The sequence below is a fragment of the Amblyomma maculatum genome, chromosome 4 (genome assembly GCF_055883805.1).
Source record: "Amblyomma maculatum isolate TAMU_Amacu chromosome 4, ASM5588380v1, whole genome shotgun sequence".
Taxonomy (NCBI): domain Eukaryota; kingdom Metazoa; phylum Arthropoda; class Arachnida; order Ixodida; family Ixodidae; genus Amblyomma; species Amblyomma maculatum.
The window spans coordinates 178,013,742-178,032,030 of record NC_139347.1 but is presented as its reverse complement, the minus strand read 5'-3'; the positions used below and the strand labels follow the sequence as shown (position 1 = coordinate 178,032,030).

At 45.9% G+C, this 18,289-nt stretch overlaps 1 protein-coding gene across 1 annotated transcript in view; it reads left to right on the top strand.

The window, feature by feature from the left end:
• Positions 1-3,969: 3,969 nt before the first annotated feature.
• LOC146193559 (putative cytochrome P450 12a4, mitochondrial) overlaps positions 3,970-18,289 on the top strand; it is a 92,911-nt gene continuing 78,591 nt past the window's right edge. Inside the window, exons 1-3 of the mRNA XM_084600583.1 lie at positions 3,970-4,046; positions 5,173-5,332; positions 8,922-9,076. Of these exons, the coding sequence (XP_084456709.1) occupies positions 3,970-4,046; positions 5,173-5,332; positions 8,922-9,076 (392 nt within the window). The remainder of the gene's footprint in view (positions 4,047-5,172; positions 5,333-8,921; positions 9,077-18,289) is intronic.

Here is an 18,289-nt window from a genome sequence, read left to right as displayed (position 1 = left end):
GAAAACATTCTCGCCACTCGCTTATTGTGGTGGTTGGAATCCCATGATTGTTATCCAGAATCACAAATTGGCTTCCGCCCGCAAATAGGAACGGAGGACGGTCTTGATACTTTGGCTGCTGACGTGCTTCACCACTCTCCGCACAGTCATCTCGTTAGAACTGTGATCGCTACAGATATAACAAAGGCAAATGATAACATCCTTTACTCAGCCATTCTTGCCTCCCTACAAACTCTTGGTCCCCCTCACAGGTTTCTCCTCGCCATTCACGCCTTTCTAACAAATAGAACGTTCAGTGTGCGTGTCCATGGAAAGCCCTTTGGTCACTTCCCCAGGGCTCCGTTCTTGCCCCTACATTATTTAATGTGGCCTTCATTCCACTTGTTCGAGCCCTAGGGGCCATCCCTTTTATACGCGTGCTTGCGTATGCCGATGATATAACCTTATGGTGCTGTCATCCAGATACGTCTGTCCATCAGGCGGCCCTCCAGCATGCGCTGGATGTATTAACATTTCGCCTCCCTCCTTTGGGCCTAACTCTTTCGCATACAAAATCCTGTTTCATTCGCATTGGAAATAAAGCTGGCTTACGGAAAGCTCCCACTATAAATTTTATGATAGATAATACCCTAATTCCTCAGGTACAAACCATTCGTATTCTTGGTCTTCTTCTTCATTCCTCTGGGACTGGCACCCCGTGGATGACAGCCATCCGTAAGACCGCTCACGCTACTCTAGGTCGCATTCGTCGCATAGCTATGCGCTCTGGCTGCGCGCGTGCTCACACGGCCCGCCAGCTTGTTCGCTCTGTCCTCCAGCCGCGTATAATCTACCAGACACAGTTTAAACGTCTCACCCGCAGACAGTGGAACTCCCTTGAGGCCATCAATCATGACGCTATGCGTGCAATAACATATCCTCCCCGCCTAACACCCTTACTAGTACTTCAGGAGTATGCCCAGCTAAATACGCTCACCGAACTCGTTGATCAGCGGATGGCAGAGCTCGCAAACAGTCTTTACAACTACATCATTTAAAGACACTTTCCCATGGTCGTGCTGCCAGCTCATGGACAATCGCCCCACTGCTTCCCCGTCGGTATCATCCACACATCTGCCTGAAGGGTGCATATTATATACCGATGCATCCCATACTGCAGAGCGAGGAGTTTCTTCTGTGTATAGTCCCTCACATCCGCATCTCAACACTCACGTGACATATGCCGCGGATACGTGCACTCCTCTGGCACTGGAACTTTACAGTGCCATACATTCCCTTTCACCAGTTCCTACATTCAATGCAATTCATCTTTACACAGACTCTCTAACTGCCCTTAAACAGCACAAGGCCGTTCGACGCACATTCCAAATAACACAGTCCATACATTTGCTCTGTTCAAAGTACCCGTGTCCTGTGCGCATACACTGGATTCGCGGCCATGCTCGCGATCCACATAATATTCAAGCCAATGCTATGACGCACATAAACACATCAGGCGATCCACCACCTTCCCCTCTTCCCCCAGATCCGTTCCTGACTCACGTTTGCGATTCGCAAGTTCTTCGCCAGCGAACACGCACTCTCTTCCCCGTAGTCTTACTCGGCACGAGGAGGTAACATTGCGCCGGATCCGGGCAGGGGCGGCTCTGACCCCATCTGTTTGACATCGATGGCGGGAAAAATATCTACCAGTGACTGACAGGTGCCCTCACTGTGATACTCCACCTGACGTCTGCGATGTGCGTCACTTGTTGTGGACGTGACCATCAACGACTCACATTAGGCAACGGATAATCATGAAGGTGGGCCTGCGGTGGAATCGCGATTGTGATTATGAGAAATGGACAATGGACAATCGCTACACTGCCAACCTTCTCGAATACATAAGCGCAACTTCTTTTAACTTTCTATCTCCTGCATCCCATTCCCCCTTTCTCAACTTATGCCTTGTGGCAAACGTTTCGAAAAAAGAAGAAGCCTGCCACGCTGGTCATTTTGCTCTGGTGCTCCACTGTGACCCTGCAAATTCGCAACAACCATATGAACTGCATCCAGCACTATATACCCCAGCTGGCATTCGGTGGCAACGCCTACCTGCAGTTAAGCGACGCTGACTTGCTGTCACCCGTTAATAATTAAGGGGATTATTAACGATGCGCCCTTAACGGTGCGCACACTCCCAGGCACCCTTAGAATGAGTGGGGGTAGCTGTTCCGGTCGCAGAGGAGATGCCCTCGACCTGCGTGGCAAACTCAGCCGGAATTCAACAACCTTGTAGTGACGAAAGGGTGTGGCCGTTTGGTGCCCAGCTGTCGCCAGTTCAAACCAGAGTAAGGATCGGAGTCAGAAGTAACGAACAAAACACTATTTATGCACAGCAAGAGACGATACAAAGGAATACACAAGATCACTTGAAATGCACAGACGAGAGGTTCACAGAATAACAAACGCTAAGCATGCAACTACAGAGGTATTCAATAACAGTTGCTTTACAATACAGATGAAACACGAGAGAGTCACATAAACAAACACCAAATTGTTCACCCGGCACTGTTGAAGTCCGACGCCTCAAGAGTCACGATGTGGTCGCCATACAAGACGAGCGCCGCTCCCTTGCAGGTCCGTGGGCTTGCCAGCAGCGGGTGATCCCCGGGAGTACAGCCGAAGCACTGGCGAACACGCCGCAACCACTGACTGACTGACTGACTGCACTAGCGGCGCGGTCTCTTTAAATAGGGCGCGCCGCGTCTCTCTGTTAACCCGCGCCAAAACTAGCGCGCACACACACTTAGTTTCGCTGGTTAGAGCACTCCCTTCTCCTCCCGTCGAGCCGCGCGTCGTCATTGGCTAGGTCTCATAGAAGGTTCTCGATTTTTCTGGTATATTCGAGCCTGATGAGTCCGCGTGATTGCCGGGTGATGGGAATAAGGGAGGCGGCGACGCGTACAAAGCTACGCGCTGTCTCGCGCGGGGAAGGAGGCTTTTCTCGAGCTTTCTATGCGACGCCGCGCAGGCCTCGCGCCATGCCGGCTTAATAAAAATGTGCGCCGATTTCGTGACACTTGCATATTATCATCATCGATGCCTGACAGCCAAGCTTTCCGCACGACGCCTTTGTCTGGTGATGTTGATCTTACAGGCCGATCGCAGTATCTAGGGTTGTTCCAGATGAGGGAATCTCATCAACATCGATCACAACCAATCGTACTCCGATACAGGCATCGGAGCGCGGAATTATTGAATGCCTTGGAATTGTGAAGTAATTTGGCCTAGAAAACGGTTAGCAACAAGAACGGAATGTTTTCGTCTGTTAATGAGAATAATATTATTTATTGTAGTTTTTACCTATATTGTAAAGTCATTACATATTTTGTTCATTATATAAACGTCAATATGAGTAAAATAAAGTTTTTGCCAACGTAAACTTGCAAATGAAAGGAAGCATTTCAGAATGTGTTTTACAATCTCATTGGCTCTCGTCGTAAACGTCACGCCAGGGTGCCATGGGCACGTTCACGTTGCCGTAACTTCATGCTCTATTTTGACGCAATCGTCGATGGCATGGAAGACATTTTGGTATTGTTATATTACTCCATTAAATGGTTGCTTCTCTTGTATAAAAGAAACAAAGGGTAGGACCTTTTGAGGCTTGCTTTACGCCGAACTTTTATCCCACAAAGAGCCCTATAGGCCGTCAGTGCTCTAGTTATTGCGCAGACATGAATACATTTTAGCTTCCGAAAAGGAAATAAGACTACGTTTCCGTGGAATATAAAATTTAGTTATATAATGTTTATTTCTTGCCGTGAAGTTAACATTCTTCTATTCCCACTTGTTCAAACAGCGATTGTCCATATGACATTGGGAAAAAGACTTGGGCTTCTGGAAAGTGAACTTGATTCAGGCAGCGACAGTGCTCGCATTTTTCAAGAAATAGAAAGTTTTATGCAATGCGCGGAGACAGTGATGATGAAATTTCCATACTACCACTACTTTCCTACACCAAGCAGCCGGCGGCTCAAGCGCGCCGCAGACTTTATCGCACCGTAAGTCTCTACAAGTCATATTTGATGTCACATTATGACCTCTCTGTTTGTACTCTCTATGCGTTGTTTCCTTTAGGTCTTTTATTTTAGTGCTATTTGCCATTAGCCAGTAGCAGAACTTTTGCTAGTATCGACAGCCTTACATAGAAGATCATCAGCCGTTCGGTAAATGTCTCGTAGATCTTGTTTGTTACAAAAAAGGTTTCCAGTCTTCTCAGTATATATAGTATGCCTGCCTTCGAAGGTGCCATTATCCTGATGACCAAACATAGGTGGCTTATAATTTATTTCATACTCATTGTGGTAGTTCATTGTAGCTGCCAAGTGCTACTATTAGTTTTACGCAAGGTGCTCGGCAGCGCGCACGACAGTAAAGGTGGTTGTTGCCATCACCAAACGAAGATTCAAAATAACATGCTGAGTGTTTTATCGTGACATTCCCCTCAATCCCTTTTCCGTTCATATTCGGCAATGTGGACTAAATGCTGTGTAGCTCATGGAGCTTGACTTTTTTTCATACATAATTTCAAGTCATGCAAATATAAGCGTTAGTGCTCAGAATGATTTATCCGTGGGAAAAACGCAGATCATGCTTGTATATATTAGAAAAATGTATAAAATATTTGCCTCTATCGCTACGGTAAGAAGAACAGTGTAAAATATTAAAATTACGTTAGCGTGTCCCAGTATGAGATTTGATCCCTGATGCTTGATACTCATTGGCTCTTGCTTGCTGTGGCAAGCATTCTTGATGCCGAGTGATATATTATATATCATACAAGTAAAAGCATTTTGATGAACAATGAAACATCTAAACAAAATTGATAATAATGAAGGGTTCGTATTCACCATGATATAGAGGAATAAGCATCCAACATCTTCGATATGTAGCTCTAAACTAAAATCTCATACGGAGAGAAAGTTGAGTTAGATGCATCTCCTGATATACCTTTTGGCCAGATGTGGTGGCTTCCAGGTAAAGTAGTAGCCAGCGTGCCGTGTTGTCTGACAAATATAGACGCAGAAATTATCTCTACGTAGCACTGATTGGTGACAGGTAGTAATACGTACTTGGTTTGTCATCAATGTTTTTTGGTAGTGAAGTTTTGCTAATGCATTACCTCAGGTTTCTCCTGCGTCTCACACAAGAGGCAGCTGCTGAAGTTCACGCCAACAGAGGCAGATGTCAGAAGAGCACCGTCATTGAGCATCTCTGGGCCAATGATCTACCATTCAAAGAGATGTTCACCTTCCTTCATGACCTCATCTTTACCGGAAATAATACGGTGAGAGTTCTCCTCCGGGATTCTTGAAACACAAATACAGCTGGTTACAATAGTTACTTAAATGCGAAGAAGGTTCCTACAACTGTGTATTCTTCTGTACTTGGTTGTCAATTTTACGGTTTAGTTTGTTATGCTTTGTTTAGCTTTCATATAAAACGTTCTCATGCATATGATTTTAATCTATTCCCACCTGTTATTCTCCTTTTTTTTACACTCTAGTGGCAACGAACGAGCGCAGTTCATTCTCATTTTTGACATTTTAGTGCAAATGAACGTGACCAGATTTGCGATCTGGGCAGCGGCGCCAGCAATTCTGTCATACGCCCGCCTTCTCAATATGTGTAAATCTAAGGTTGTTCTGGTTCCTCCTCAGCTAAATGCGTGATGCTCGCCTAAAATTGTAAATTGTAAATTGTGTATTGCGCCTTCCGTAAGAACGGAAGGCGCAATATGTGTCACACAGACATATGTGCGTTTCGATGAAGCAGAAACAGAGAGGCCTCCATATGCTGTACTATGTTAGCGCACGGTAAAGTTCTCCAGGTGGGTCTCAATTACTCCTTTGCACTCAAATACAGCACTTTGTTCTGTTTACGCTTTCACTACCACCTTCCTCTCTTCTTTAGAGCGCGGTCAGGTGTGTACGGAGAAGAGTGACATATTTTTCCTTTCTCATAAATCATTTACAACTTACTACTGGGTTATTAAATTTTCTCCTTTTTTTTTAAATGACCAGAGTGAAAGTTGTGTCCTCACTTTTTTTCCTTTTGTTGCATAGTTGCTTCATATTGCTCAATCATTTTGTTGAGGCGAACGTCTTTAATGTCTTGTACTCACTGCCGTGCGTCCGGCGTCCTACCCCACTGTAGCTGTCAATCATTCTTACAGCCACTCCTGGCACATGAAAAAAGTATCTTAGTTCTTGACTATCGTCATGCTAGCGCGCTTGACATGCAGACTGCCACCGATATTTAGCAGTACATAATAATCCACAATGATAGTGGTAGTTAGTGATAGTGACAGTGGTTATTATATACATAGAGATGATTAAATATTACGTTATCACAAGTCGTGACGTCATAAGGGCGTCACATCTGGTCATGACGTCACGAGGTGATTCATGCATATGTCGGGTGCGTTAACCGAAAGTCAACTGAGGCTACACGGCTGCGCTTGGGAGGATGTTAATTAGTAATTATTCTTTTACTAGAAATCTACTCCAGCTGGTAGTTTCCGCTAAATATTTCATCAGAAATGGAAGTTTACAAAGAAACGACATTGATGCTCCATAGGAAAAATCACGAAGATAGAGTAATGCACACAAACCCTCAAGCGCCATGTTGAAGGGGCAGCAGAAATGCTGGAAGAGGAAGGCGCTCTAGAACAGTCGATAGCAAACTAAAGCACATGTGGGAGGTCAAACATAGCATGGAATCCAGGCTAAAAAAGCAAGGGTTTAATCGCAACTCTAAACGGAGGCTTGCCAGACACAATAGAGAGATCGAAGAATACGCGGCGAAACTGTGTGAGCAAAGTTTATGTAGCCGATGCGACGATATGAAAGAGGCATGAGCCTCTAAAACGTGCGGTCTATTGAGGCACCCAACTAAATAAAAAATTTAATCAGGAATCACACTAGCGAAAACCAGACATGCTTTCCAGGGGACGAATGAGGAGTTCCTGGACTAAGTAGCAAACACATACTTACATGAGGCACACCATTAGAATCGCCCTCCCAGAGTACAGTGGAGCCTCTAACGAGGAACTTCACGCGCCTATCACAAAAGCCGAGGTCAGAGCGGAGCTTTTAGGACTTAAAGTCAAATAAGCCTAGGAACCTGACGAGCTAACATAAAAGAGCCCGAGTAATCTATAAAATGACTCCATAAGAGCCGTAATGGAGTACATGCAGAAAATCTAGACCAAATGATAGCTACCTCAACAATGGAAATCGGCAAACGTAATCCTAATACCAAAACTGGGTGAACCCCGAAAACTGGAAAACCTTTGATCAGTTTCCTTAATCTCATGCGTAGAGAAACCAATACAAAAGCACTTCATCGAGCAAAACAACCTATTGCCGCACGAGATGGTTGGTTTCCGGCTACGTTTCAGCATGCAGACCGTGATGCTCCGACTAAAACACGACATAATAAACTAGCGATCTAGTGACGCCCAAATAATTCTGGAACTATACTTAACGGAGCTGTAAAATCTCGGGTTCATTGTCTTCAAATCTTCCGCACCTCTCCAAGGTGCTCATCGATTCAACTGGCGACGTCTAGTTCACATACACACAATGAGACGAAGGACGATGATTTCAGTAAAAGACGAAACTTACCTCTATATACCAATAAGAACACAAAGTACAGAAACACTCTTTACAAACGAAAGGCGACTGCACAACAAGAGAGGTGACTGAATAAAAACTACGTGCAGCTTCACAAGATGACGCGCTAACAGCAACATGAGCTCACTGCATTTGTTTACTTCTTCTCAGTCGGGGCCTGCTTGCTTCCGCTAGCTTCATCGATGACCAGAATCAGCACCAGAATCAGAACTGCTGATGGCCGCGCGGCGCGCTATTAAATAACCAGCGGCGAAGCTTCGCGATGGGGAGGAGGAGCAGAAACAGCTTAGCGCTGCTAAAAATGTAGCCCCCCCCCCCCCCCCCCCCCTCTCCCTCGGCTCGCTCGAAATACCTGGAATCTATTCTAAGCATCGTCAGTGCACGTGGCCTTCTCAAAGACACTAAGTGAGGAGGAGGGCAAGGTCCGTGCGGAGGGATGTACGCGTGAGTCAGCCCATGTCGACGAGGGCGAAGAGGCGCACCGCTGTGGCCGAGATTGCGCAATTGGTCTCGTCGCCGCCTCGAAGCGGCTCGAACTTTTCATCGCCGCTTTCTGCGGCGCGCGCCGAAACATTAAAGAATAGGCTACGGCGGCCTTAAAGAAGCCTTGGTCAATCGCACTGAAAAGTAATTAATTGAGCTTTGCTCTGTTTCGGACCACTTTGGATCGATTAAAACGAAAATAACGGAACTGAAAATTTTCGTGTCTATGCTCCTTTAAAGAAACACTAGCGACCACTTCATGAAGCTAAAATGGGCAAAACCTGCATTCTAAGCTGCTTGAACTGGACGATTTTCCTGCAGATTAAGAGAATTTATTGACCAGAATAGCGGCTCAAAGTGGATTCAGACTTGTGACGTTAATGTCGAGAAGCCCATCTCCTCTCCTTCTTTAAGTAAGCTACGAAGTAGCGTAGCCCATGGAGTTAGTTAAAGGTCAGCGGTGTGTGCTGATGCACATAACGTGCGAAATCAGCCGCTGATACATCGTATTTTCATCTTTCCACGCGTGAGTTTCCACCTCGAATCTACGGCCCACAGGTATTTTTTCAACTCTGGGCTGTTGTGACGAATCTAACTTTCTTCCTGTACAGATTTAAATGAACTTGTAAAGTTACGCATCATGTATCAGTAATAATGCGTTAATAAACAATATTAATAAATAATGCATCTTTTGGCTTGGTGCGATAGGTGACGAAGTTGGCAGAAGACAGGTAAATAATTTGTGAACACTTTCAGGTAGCAGCAGCGGCCACATATACGTTGTATTGCTTGGCAAACAATCCTATTGCCCAAAAAGAGGCACGACAGGAGGTTGACTGCTTGTTCGATGAAGGATTGAGCAAGAACTATATTTCCCCTTTCGTATCTGCATGCCTGAAAGAAACCCTCCGGTAAGCTATTTGACCATTGCAGCTGCATTTTCACGCAGCCATTTTGAACCTTTTTCTACTAGAGCTTACCAACCATAATCCTCTCGGGCTGTAGATGTAATAGAATAAAAGAGATGCAATAGAATGCAATAGAATAAAATGTAGACAATGAAGAACATGGAATAAGCCCTTGCTGTGAATACCTGGATACCACTTTTTAGCGAATCTTGAGTCATTTCGCGTTAAGGGAGAGTGTGCTGTCTTCTATATCCACTTTTGCTGAGAATAATCTTTGGGTTAAAATCTGTCTCTTTCGACGTCCGAAAATTTAATTGAGCCTATTTTATTGCCGGTAACATATTGAACACTTTGTGCTGGTGTTACAGTTTTTAGAGAATCTATACTAACATTTACACTGTAGGAAAATACAGATAATCAGGAAGCTGAAGGAATGACTGCAGCCCCATGCATAAAAAAAATGAAAGCTGATATTGTATATGCTGACGTCTATAGTAGGTTGATGGAAGGTTTAGATTTTCGTTTCGCTTCAGTAAATGGTTCCACTTGAGAAATCTGAAGGCATGGGTATGAGTTATATGCTTCGGTTAAAGAGTGTGTTTTCTTGAACTAGCTGTGGTGCGGTAGCAAACAGCGTAGTCTACAGTCCACCTTGAAGTAAGTACGTAAGTTTATTATAAGCAAGTAGTGTTTCACATTCACTGCCTGTCCGCCTAAGCCTGCCTGCTTGTAGGTGAACAGAAGAGTCCAACACATATGTTCTTTATATACGCAGAAATGTAGCGCAGATCTGTGCTTTACAAAACATTTTATGGCTCTGCAAGAAGTGGAAAACACTAAGACGCTGACAGCATTTCAAAAGAATATACAATCTCTGTACATATTATACTCAAGAAGAAGCATAAGAAACTCTTGAATAAAACAGAGAAAAAGAAAACAGCAAAAAAAAAATAAGAACGTAACACAATCCTTACTGCATTCAAGATACCATACCACAAATCTCAGTACACTCCTTTCGGAAATCTTCAACATCTTGGTTCATATGTTCTAAGCTGGCTTTTAGCTCATAGCTTTCTTTGCGCATCTCACATTTGAAGTTAGCCAGTTCAGTTCCCATGGCAAAGGTCACAGCGTTTGTAAAGCTGAGTACACAAAACACGAGTGGATGCAGTCGGCAGCAAAGGCAACAATACAAGCTATGACAGGAATCACAGCCAAAGTACAAATGTTCCAACCTGTGAACAAGTAAAAAAATAAGCGTCCGGTCCGTTTGTCGTATTCGCTGCCAAGTAAACGCTGAGCCGCTGGCGCCGTCCTTTTCAAGATTCAAGTGAAGCGGGTCACGTGGTTCCGCGCTGGGCTTGCTGACACCGGTCAGCGCAGCTGCCTCCTTTGATCACCTTGCAGCAGCCCGATCATCATGTGCTTGATTACGAGGGATAGCGGTAATGCCTGTGAACAAGTCGAAAATTAAGCGTCCGCTTCGTTCGTCGCCTTCGCTGCCCTCATCAAAAAGCTGCCAGTATGATCCACGGAATCCCATCAGATATATATTTTCAATTATTAAATTATGGTCTATGATATGGAATGGTTTTCTGAGATCAATGAAAAGCGCCAGGATGATTTTGTTACTGTCTATGGCTTTGTTCACATTCTCCACAAAATCTTCAAGTAGTGTGGTGGTGCTTTTCCCACACCCCAAGCCATGCTGAGACTCAGACAACCGGTGGTGCTTGCTAAAAAATAATCATCTGCTTATATATTACTTTCTCTAGGACGCATCCTACACACGATGGAATGGCTATAAGTTTATTATTTAGACACTGTTCCCTGTCACCGCCTTTATAAACAGGCCTGATTACCGATACCTTCATGTGACACGGGATTGTACCAGTACGCATGATTTCTGATAGTATGTACAATATCATAGCTTTAAGTTTATCATAATTGATCTTTAGGTATCTAACCCGAATTCCATCATATGCTGGTGGCCTTGTTAGAAATAGCTTATTTAGAGCCTCCCTTACTTCTATGTCGGTTAGCTCAGTCACATATGCTGAATGAATATTTGAAGGAAGACCTATGCGCGCCTTTTGTTTATGGATATCACACGCTGTCAAAGAGATTCTGCTATATTGGCAAAATCATAATTGAATTCTTTGCTCAACTCTTGTAGTTTTCTACAGGGAAAGTGATTAGCGATGATTTCTTTTATACCTCGATTTTTCTGCTTTCCAATAAGAGTTAACAATATTCCAAATTTTCCTTGCATCTCATTTACAGTTAATAAGTTGTTCTGTAATGTAATTATTTTTCGCTATCCGCGTCATAGCTGTTAGCTTATTCCTGGTTTGTCTGCATTCGTCTTTTAAGTCAGCATTAGAGGGATCCTGTTTACACCTTTGCCATAAACGTTCCTTTAAGTAATTTGTTTTTAATATTTTGTTGTTTATCCATGGTTTCTCTGCCTGCCTTATCTTCACAGAGACAGTTTTTTCTGATACTCTGTAGATGACCTGAAACTGCCTAATTAGTTCAGCGTATGCTTGATTATGACTAAGATTCAGGAGCGAATACCAGTCATAATTACTAATTTGGCGGTAACTTTCCTGATATCCAAAATAGAGCTCTTTAACATATACTTTTCAACACTACACTCGTCACTACCAAGACCTGTGGTGGGTACATAGTAGTGATCTGCTAAGTTTTGTTTTATAATGCCAGAGTATGCTTCCATATCGACCATACGGGTATACATAATGTCACGACAGGGAGCCGTGAAGGTACACGTAGCTGAGGACCCGAGAATAAGGTCAGCTTGTAGTTTTGATCACAGAGTCCAGCACCAGCGCGCCGCTCGTGCCAACAACCGCTTCGTCGTCGTCGGCACCAAGTAGGGCTGTGCTAGGCACGTGGCGCGCGGTGCTAGGCACGTGGCATTATTCCCCCCCGCGAAAGGGAAACATCGTCTCGATGTCAAGGTGAGAAGATAAAAAAAATTATGGTTGAGGTGAACTGTACAATAAGTGAAGGTCTCCCTTGCAGCGTCAAGGTTAAAAAACGCGATGTCACGTGAAAAGTACGGCTTTAGGCGACCACGAGCACAATTTCAGGTCGCTGACGCCGAACACTGACGGTCACACTTCCATCTGGAACAACTTCGTAGTTAACACTGTTTAAGCGGTGCAGGACTTTATAAGGTCCGCAATACCGGTGTAGCAGTTTTTCACATAAGCCTTTGTGGCGCACGGTGGTCCACACCCACACTTGGTCCCCTTGTTAGACGTGGACTTCCCTGTGCTGAGGGTTACAGTATCGAGCGTCGGTGGCATGCTGCACTGATGTGCAAGCGGGCCAGCTGGCGGGCTTGCTCGGCCTATTCCGCGAAATGGGCGGCATCGGGTTCGACCGGTTCATCCCCTAACGGGAGCACCGCGTCCAACATCATGCGGGCCTCCCTGCCATATACGGGACGGAATGGTGTAAACTGCGCGGTTTCCTGCAGCGCCGTATTGTAGGCGAGGGTGACATACTGCAGGATTTCGTCCCACATTTTATGTTCAACGTCGATGTACAGTGTTTGTCAAAAATATACGGCCCAGGGGTTTTTCTTCTAAGACCCGTAACCGGGCTCGTATCGCAACTCTGGCGTCCCAAAGTCATAGATGACAAAACTCGTTCTTATTCTGCTATAGCTTAGATTCATATTTCGGTATTGCTACCAGGAGCCGCGTTACTGGGCTTCGAAACGAAACCCTTGGGCCGCACATTTTTGACAAAGACTGTACATTGAGATCATGACCGCCAAAGTTTTGTTTAGTCATTCAGTTAATCCATTTGTCTGAGGGTGATGCGTTGTTGTTGTGCGATGCTCGGTATGGCTGAGAGTTAAAGTTTCCCGCAGTAGCCGAGCTGTAAACGCCTTTCCTCGGTCAGTAATGATGGTCGAAGGTGCACCGTGTCTGAGTACAATGTCGTTCATTAAGAATCAAGCAACTTCGCCGGCAGTACCTCGGGCAAGGGTCTTCGTTTCAGCGTAGCGTGTCAAGTAGTCTGTGGCGACTACGATCCACTTGCTCGAAGGGTGTGAGGGGTGGTTCAATAGATTGTAACATACCGGATGGCTTGAGCATGGGTTTTTTTCGCCGCTCGCATTGACGACGTAACGTCTGTACGTAACGTCTAAAGCCGCGTTCAGACTACGTGCGCAACGCACGTATTGTTTGTAAGGATCGTAAGCGTAAGCGTGAAAAACGTAACCTGTCTGTTCAGACTGCTGTCGCATTGAGCGTAAGGTGCGTAACGTCCGCACCCAGCGTGGGCGTAAATGTCGGAGGAATCGCGACTTTTACGACTAGCACAGATACGTCTGTTACGTGCGACCAATGCGCACAGCCGTTTCGGTTTTCCCTTTCCGGTCACGGGGCTTCCGGTCTTCCCAGATTTCGCGCGCAGACCAGCTAGTAGGCGACATGGCGACATCATCCAACGCTCCTACTCTGCTGCAGTGTCTCGGCTCGCCGATGTTATTGGTGTTGTGTCGGTTTGTGTCTGTGTCGGTGACTGTATCTGTCAGCAGCTTGATCATGTGCAGTGCGGAATCTTCGCTGTGGAATTATCAGCCTCTCATTAAAAAAGTTTGGCAGAGGCCGCCTCTCTACTACATAGCTGAAATCGCACAGAGAGAAGTGCAAAACGATGCCTGGCTGCAAATTGCCAGTGCGCTGAGTCAAAGCAGTAAGTTGTGTATCAATCCGTTTTTTGCATGTGCGAACAAGCTCTCGACCAGCAAATGTTTCCTCTAGTTTAGAAAAGTGAGGGTATGGAGGCGGGGGATGCCCGCTTCATCCCCGTGCATTCTCGCAGCCCATCGGCTCCGTTGACAAGTGAGGAAACAGTTGACCTGCAGCGAAAGGCCGATGCGGGGCGATGTTGCGGTCGGGCCGCAGAACGGAGCTGGCGCGGACTCGACGAAGTTTGAAAGAAGCTTGCCGTACAAGAGAAAAAGAAAACAGCATTTTCTGAGGGCGGACGAGGTTTCGCGGACGTTTCCGTGTCTGCCGCGTACCCCGGCTCATTGTTTGGAGTCAGTAGCACGGCCTTTGAGTCACCGCCCTGGCCCGTCTCCAAGATCGCTCCGGGGCACTGGTAGAATCGCAAGCAGGGATGCAGGCGGACCGTACGCCTGTTTTGATGCGAGAAAGTACGATCACGGGACACCGAGCAGGAGTGCGCGGTACGTCGACAATGAGAGCGGGCGCGTGAAGAAATGTGCGAAGGAGTGAGTGGTTCGTCAGCACGGTGAGCGGACGTTTGAAAACTGTGTGCGAACGTGCGTGTGCGAAACGGAGTATATTTGTAATCGAGTGGTTAATTGTTAACATACCCATTGTTCTTTTTCGTATTTTATTTGTGTGTCCAGTTTTTTCTTTCACATCTCATTTTGAGCTTAAAGAGCCCCGACATCCGCTATCAGCCGCTTGCTAACCGACGCCATGTTGAGAGCGCTGATCTGCCGGTCGTAAAGAACGCATCTTACCGAACGGCCCAGTGTGAACATGCACGGTCGCAAGCTACGTAAACGGGAGTTTCAGCCGCTATGCGCACTGCGATAAATACGATACTTACGACGGATGCGCACGTAGCCTGAACGAGGCTTAACGCTCAGTGAAAGATGTGGCCAGTAATAGTTCTGCCGGACTCGGTTTAGGGTGCGTGTAAAGCAAAGCACGCCATTGCGAGGGCAATACGACGACAACCCCCGAGCAAGGCACCGGAGTATTGTAGGATACCCACCTTCAAGATGGTCGATAATCAGTCGCAGCTCGTCGTCGGCACGCTGTTTGGAAACGAGATCGGTCGTAGTGACTGCTTCGAGGAAGCTATCGTCGTCGGTGGCATCTGACGAAGGAGGGCCGACGGGCGCGCGGGACAGGCTATGAGCATCGGTGTGCTTCCGGCCAGACTTATAAATACTTTGTACGAACTCCTGCAGGCGCAGTGCCCAACGTGCTAAGCGGCCACCAGGATCCTTTAAGTTTTGCAGCCAACACAACGAGGGATGGTGAGTGATGACACGAAACGGTCGGCCATAAAGTACCGGCGGAACTTGGCAGCGGCCCATACTACCACCAAACATTCTTTTTCAGTGGTGGAATAGTTGCACTCAGCACGGGGCAGTGCTTCAAATCAATGAAAATGCATTGATGCATGAAGGCACTAGTTCAGCTCCCAGAAATTCTTCCCTAGTAAAACCTGACATTGTCATCTCAAAATCGTAGCCTGTGAGAGCTGTTAAGTAGTCAGATACACCATATTTGCCTATTGAAGAGGTATCAATGTTAAAGTAACCAACTAGTATGACATTATTATGTTTGTTTAAACTCACCAAATGCATGTCGAGCACAATAATAAAGGCTTTCATATTTTTCCCAGGCGGTCTTCCCAGCTCATATCACGAACGACAAATTAGGCCTTCCAACTTTAAGGGTGATTACTTCGGCTTCACTAAAAAACATTGAAATTTTCATGAAGCCAAGAATTCCTAACATAGATCACAACCCCTCCTCCCTTGCTGTCATCTCTACAGAGCGAACATTGTTTGAAACCTTCGATTCGATATAACTGCACCGTGTCACTGTCAACGTTCACCTCAGTAAAACAAGATCTAAAAATTATACGGATTTATGCATACGCTCCATTAAAAGGCCCCAGTATTTTTGAAGGCTCCTGATGTTCACATGTATCAAGTGATGCAATTTTCTTCTGCTCCTTAATATTGTCGAGCCTTTGTGTTGTGTATTGATCTAGTGTATCAAATTCCTGCTTCATGTTATAAGTGATAGGGTCTCCTCTGATTCAACACTATATGCACTGCATGCTTCCTCATAAATATTTTCCCATTTTTCACCCACACATATTTGCACGACCTTTTGTTCGCTTCCTGCTCTGCTAGTCACAGCAGGTTATTTGAGTAGGCTGTCATCAGCAGGTTATCTGAGTAGGCTGTCATGTTCTCGTTGTGGAAAATATTGTCATCTCTTACGAATGTTTTCTTGCTAACGCATTCATGTCTTGTCCGTGTGCTCAAGGATCTAACCAGTATAGGAGGTGTGTGGCCCGCTCAAGTTTTTGTTCTGTGTATGGTTTCCACATGTTCAGTCGTCGCATCAGCCTGTCCGACCCTTCCCGCTAGCAACCGCAACTCCTCTTTCAAGTTTTCATTCCTGTTTCTGCAATGCCGTTGATCTCAATGTTTCTCCTATAGGATTATTCTTTTTCTTGAGCCCCCGCGGGGGTGCCAATTGACCTTATTATGCTAATGGCCCTCCACTGTATTTGGCGATTGAGAGTGGCAGGATACCATTGCGATCCTGACGCACGGCCAGCACGGATCTATTTTCGGGAAATCATGAATAGATATACTGAAATTCAGAAACTTGCTCCTGAAGCTCCCGAGTGGCTCGGAAGATTGGAGCCATTAGTGACCCTAAGATAATTTTAGCATGACGACGCCGCAACCTACCTGGCTGATTGTTGTATTACTTAATGCTCATTGTGCCCTGTAAGTGGTTTTGTGTATTGTGCCGAAGTCAGGCAATAAAGAAAAAAAAGCCGGGGTGGCGCAGTGGTTACAGCGCTCGACTATTGTTCCCAAGAACGCGGAATCGAATCCCGGCCTCGGCGACTGCTTTTCGATGGAGGCGAAAAGCAAGGTGCCCGTAGGCTGTGCGATGTCAGTGCACGTTAAAGAACCCCAAGTGGTCGAAATTTACGGAGTCCTCCACTACGGCGTCTCGCATAACCTGAGTCGCTTTTGGACGTTAAACCCCACAAACCAAACCAAACCATTCTTCTAGGTGTAGAATTGACGACTTCGGGCGACCTACCTTAGACTTTTCAGGCTGTTTCCAGCATTACAAAAATTCGCTTAATAATTTCATTTTTGTTCTTTTGAAGCATTTGCAACACGCTGTCATGCTACTCAGATATATGCTCCAAGGAAGTTTGCATTGTCTTCATTATCGTCCCTGTTCCTCTAGTTTTAACAGCACATCATCGTGTTTCACCAGTTGAGTTTCAGTTGTCTTTTCTAATTTTTCTAGACGATTGAGTACATCCGAAACCTTTTCTGTCGGTGTCGTTATGCAAGTCATCACGTCTCTGATTGATGGCTTAGGCTCTTGATCCACCTCCCCAGCATCAGAGTGACTGCCTAGGTTTTGTCTTGTTGCCCTAGTAATGTCCGATATGCAAGTTGTGCACGTCCAGCATTCTAGCTCGTTCTTAGACATCTTTTTCAAAGCTGCCTTTGTTACACTTGAGCACTGACCAATGTGATACGAGTTCTGACAGATCACACAGGTAATGTTATCTGACTTAAGAGTCCTCATGCATGCAAGACACACATTTTTATCTTTCATTTCAACTAAGCAGAGTGCAGTCCGTCGTATCGCACAGAACACAAAGAGACCAAAAAATTAATCTGTTTCCCTTACCTAGAATGGCGAGACAGAAATCATTAGCGCTGCTCGCACCGCCGGAAAGCAATCCCGCGTCACTCGCGGTTCTTTAAACAGCCGTCCGTGCAACTCGGTTTGTCGTTGGTTTGCTGTCTCTAAATGACGTCATTGTTGAAGCAAATGTCACTGCACACGCCCGTTTCGATCAGCAGCACACTGTTAATCCTTTCAGATAATCGTTATTTCGCTGTCTTCTTCTTGAGGCTGTCTGTTTCACCACGGCCGCTCGATGGAAGCGCACTAGGTGCGGCCTGCTACGTCGCCCGAAACAGACGGGAGGCGCCTACTTCCAGTCGCCACCGCCGCGGCGCCACCGTTCGGGGACAGCCGCGCGCGGAGAGCTGCGCCTGGCTGCGCTTTCAGGGAGGCGTCGGCGTAGTAGAAGCCTTTTATTTTAAGGATATAAGAACTCCGCTTCACAAAATTTGGCAACACGAATTAGTAAATACTGTCATGTCTAGTGTGACCATGTCAGCACTTAGCGCTTGCTCGGCAACGATGTATACTGGAGTGTACCCTGAAAAGCTTAATGCGACGGTGGGTCAAGGCCACTCGATGGAGAGCTCGCATTACCGTGATGTTGCATTCGGATCACGTTGTTTGTCACACGAAAATGTCACCCGGCTGTGAAAAATTTGAAGCTGTTCAGCTGCCATGGTAGCCTAATGTATAACCACTTAACTATGTCGCGTAT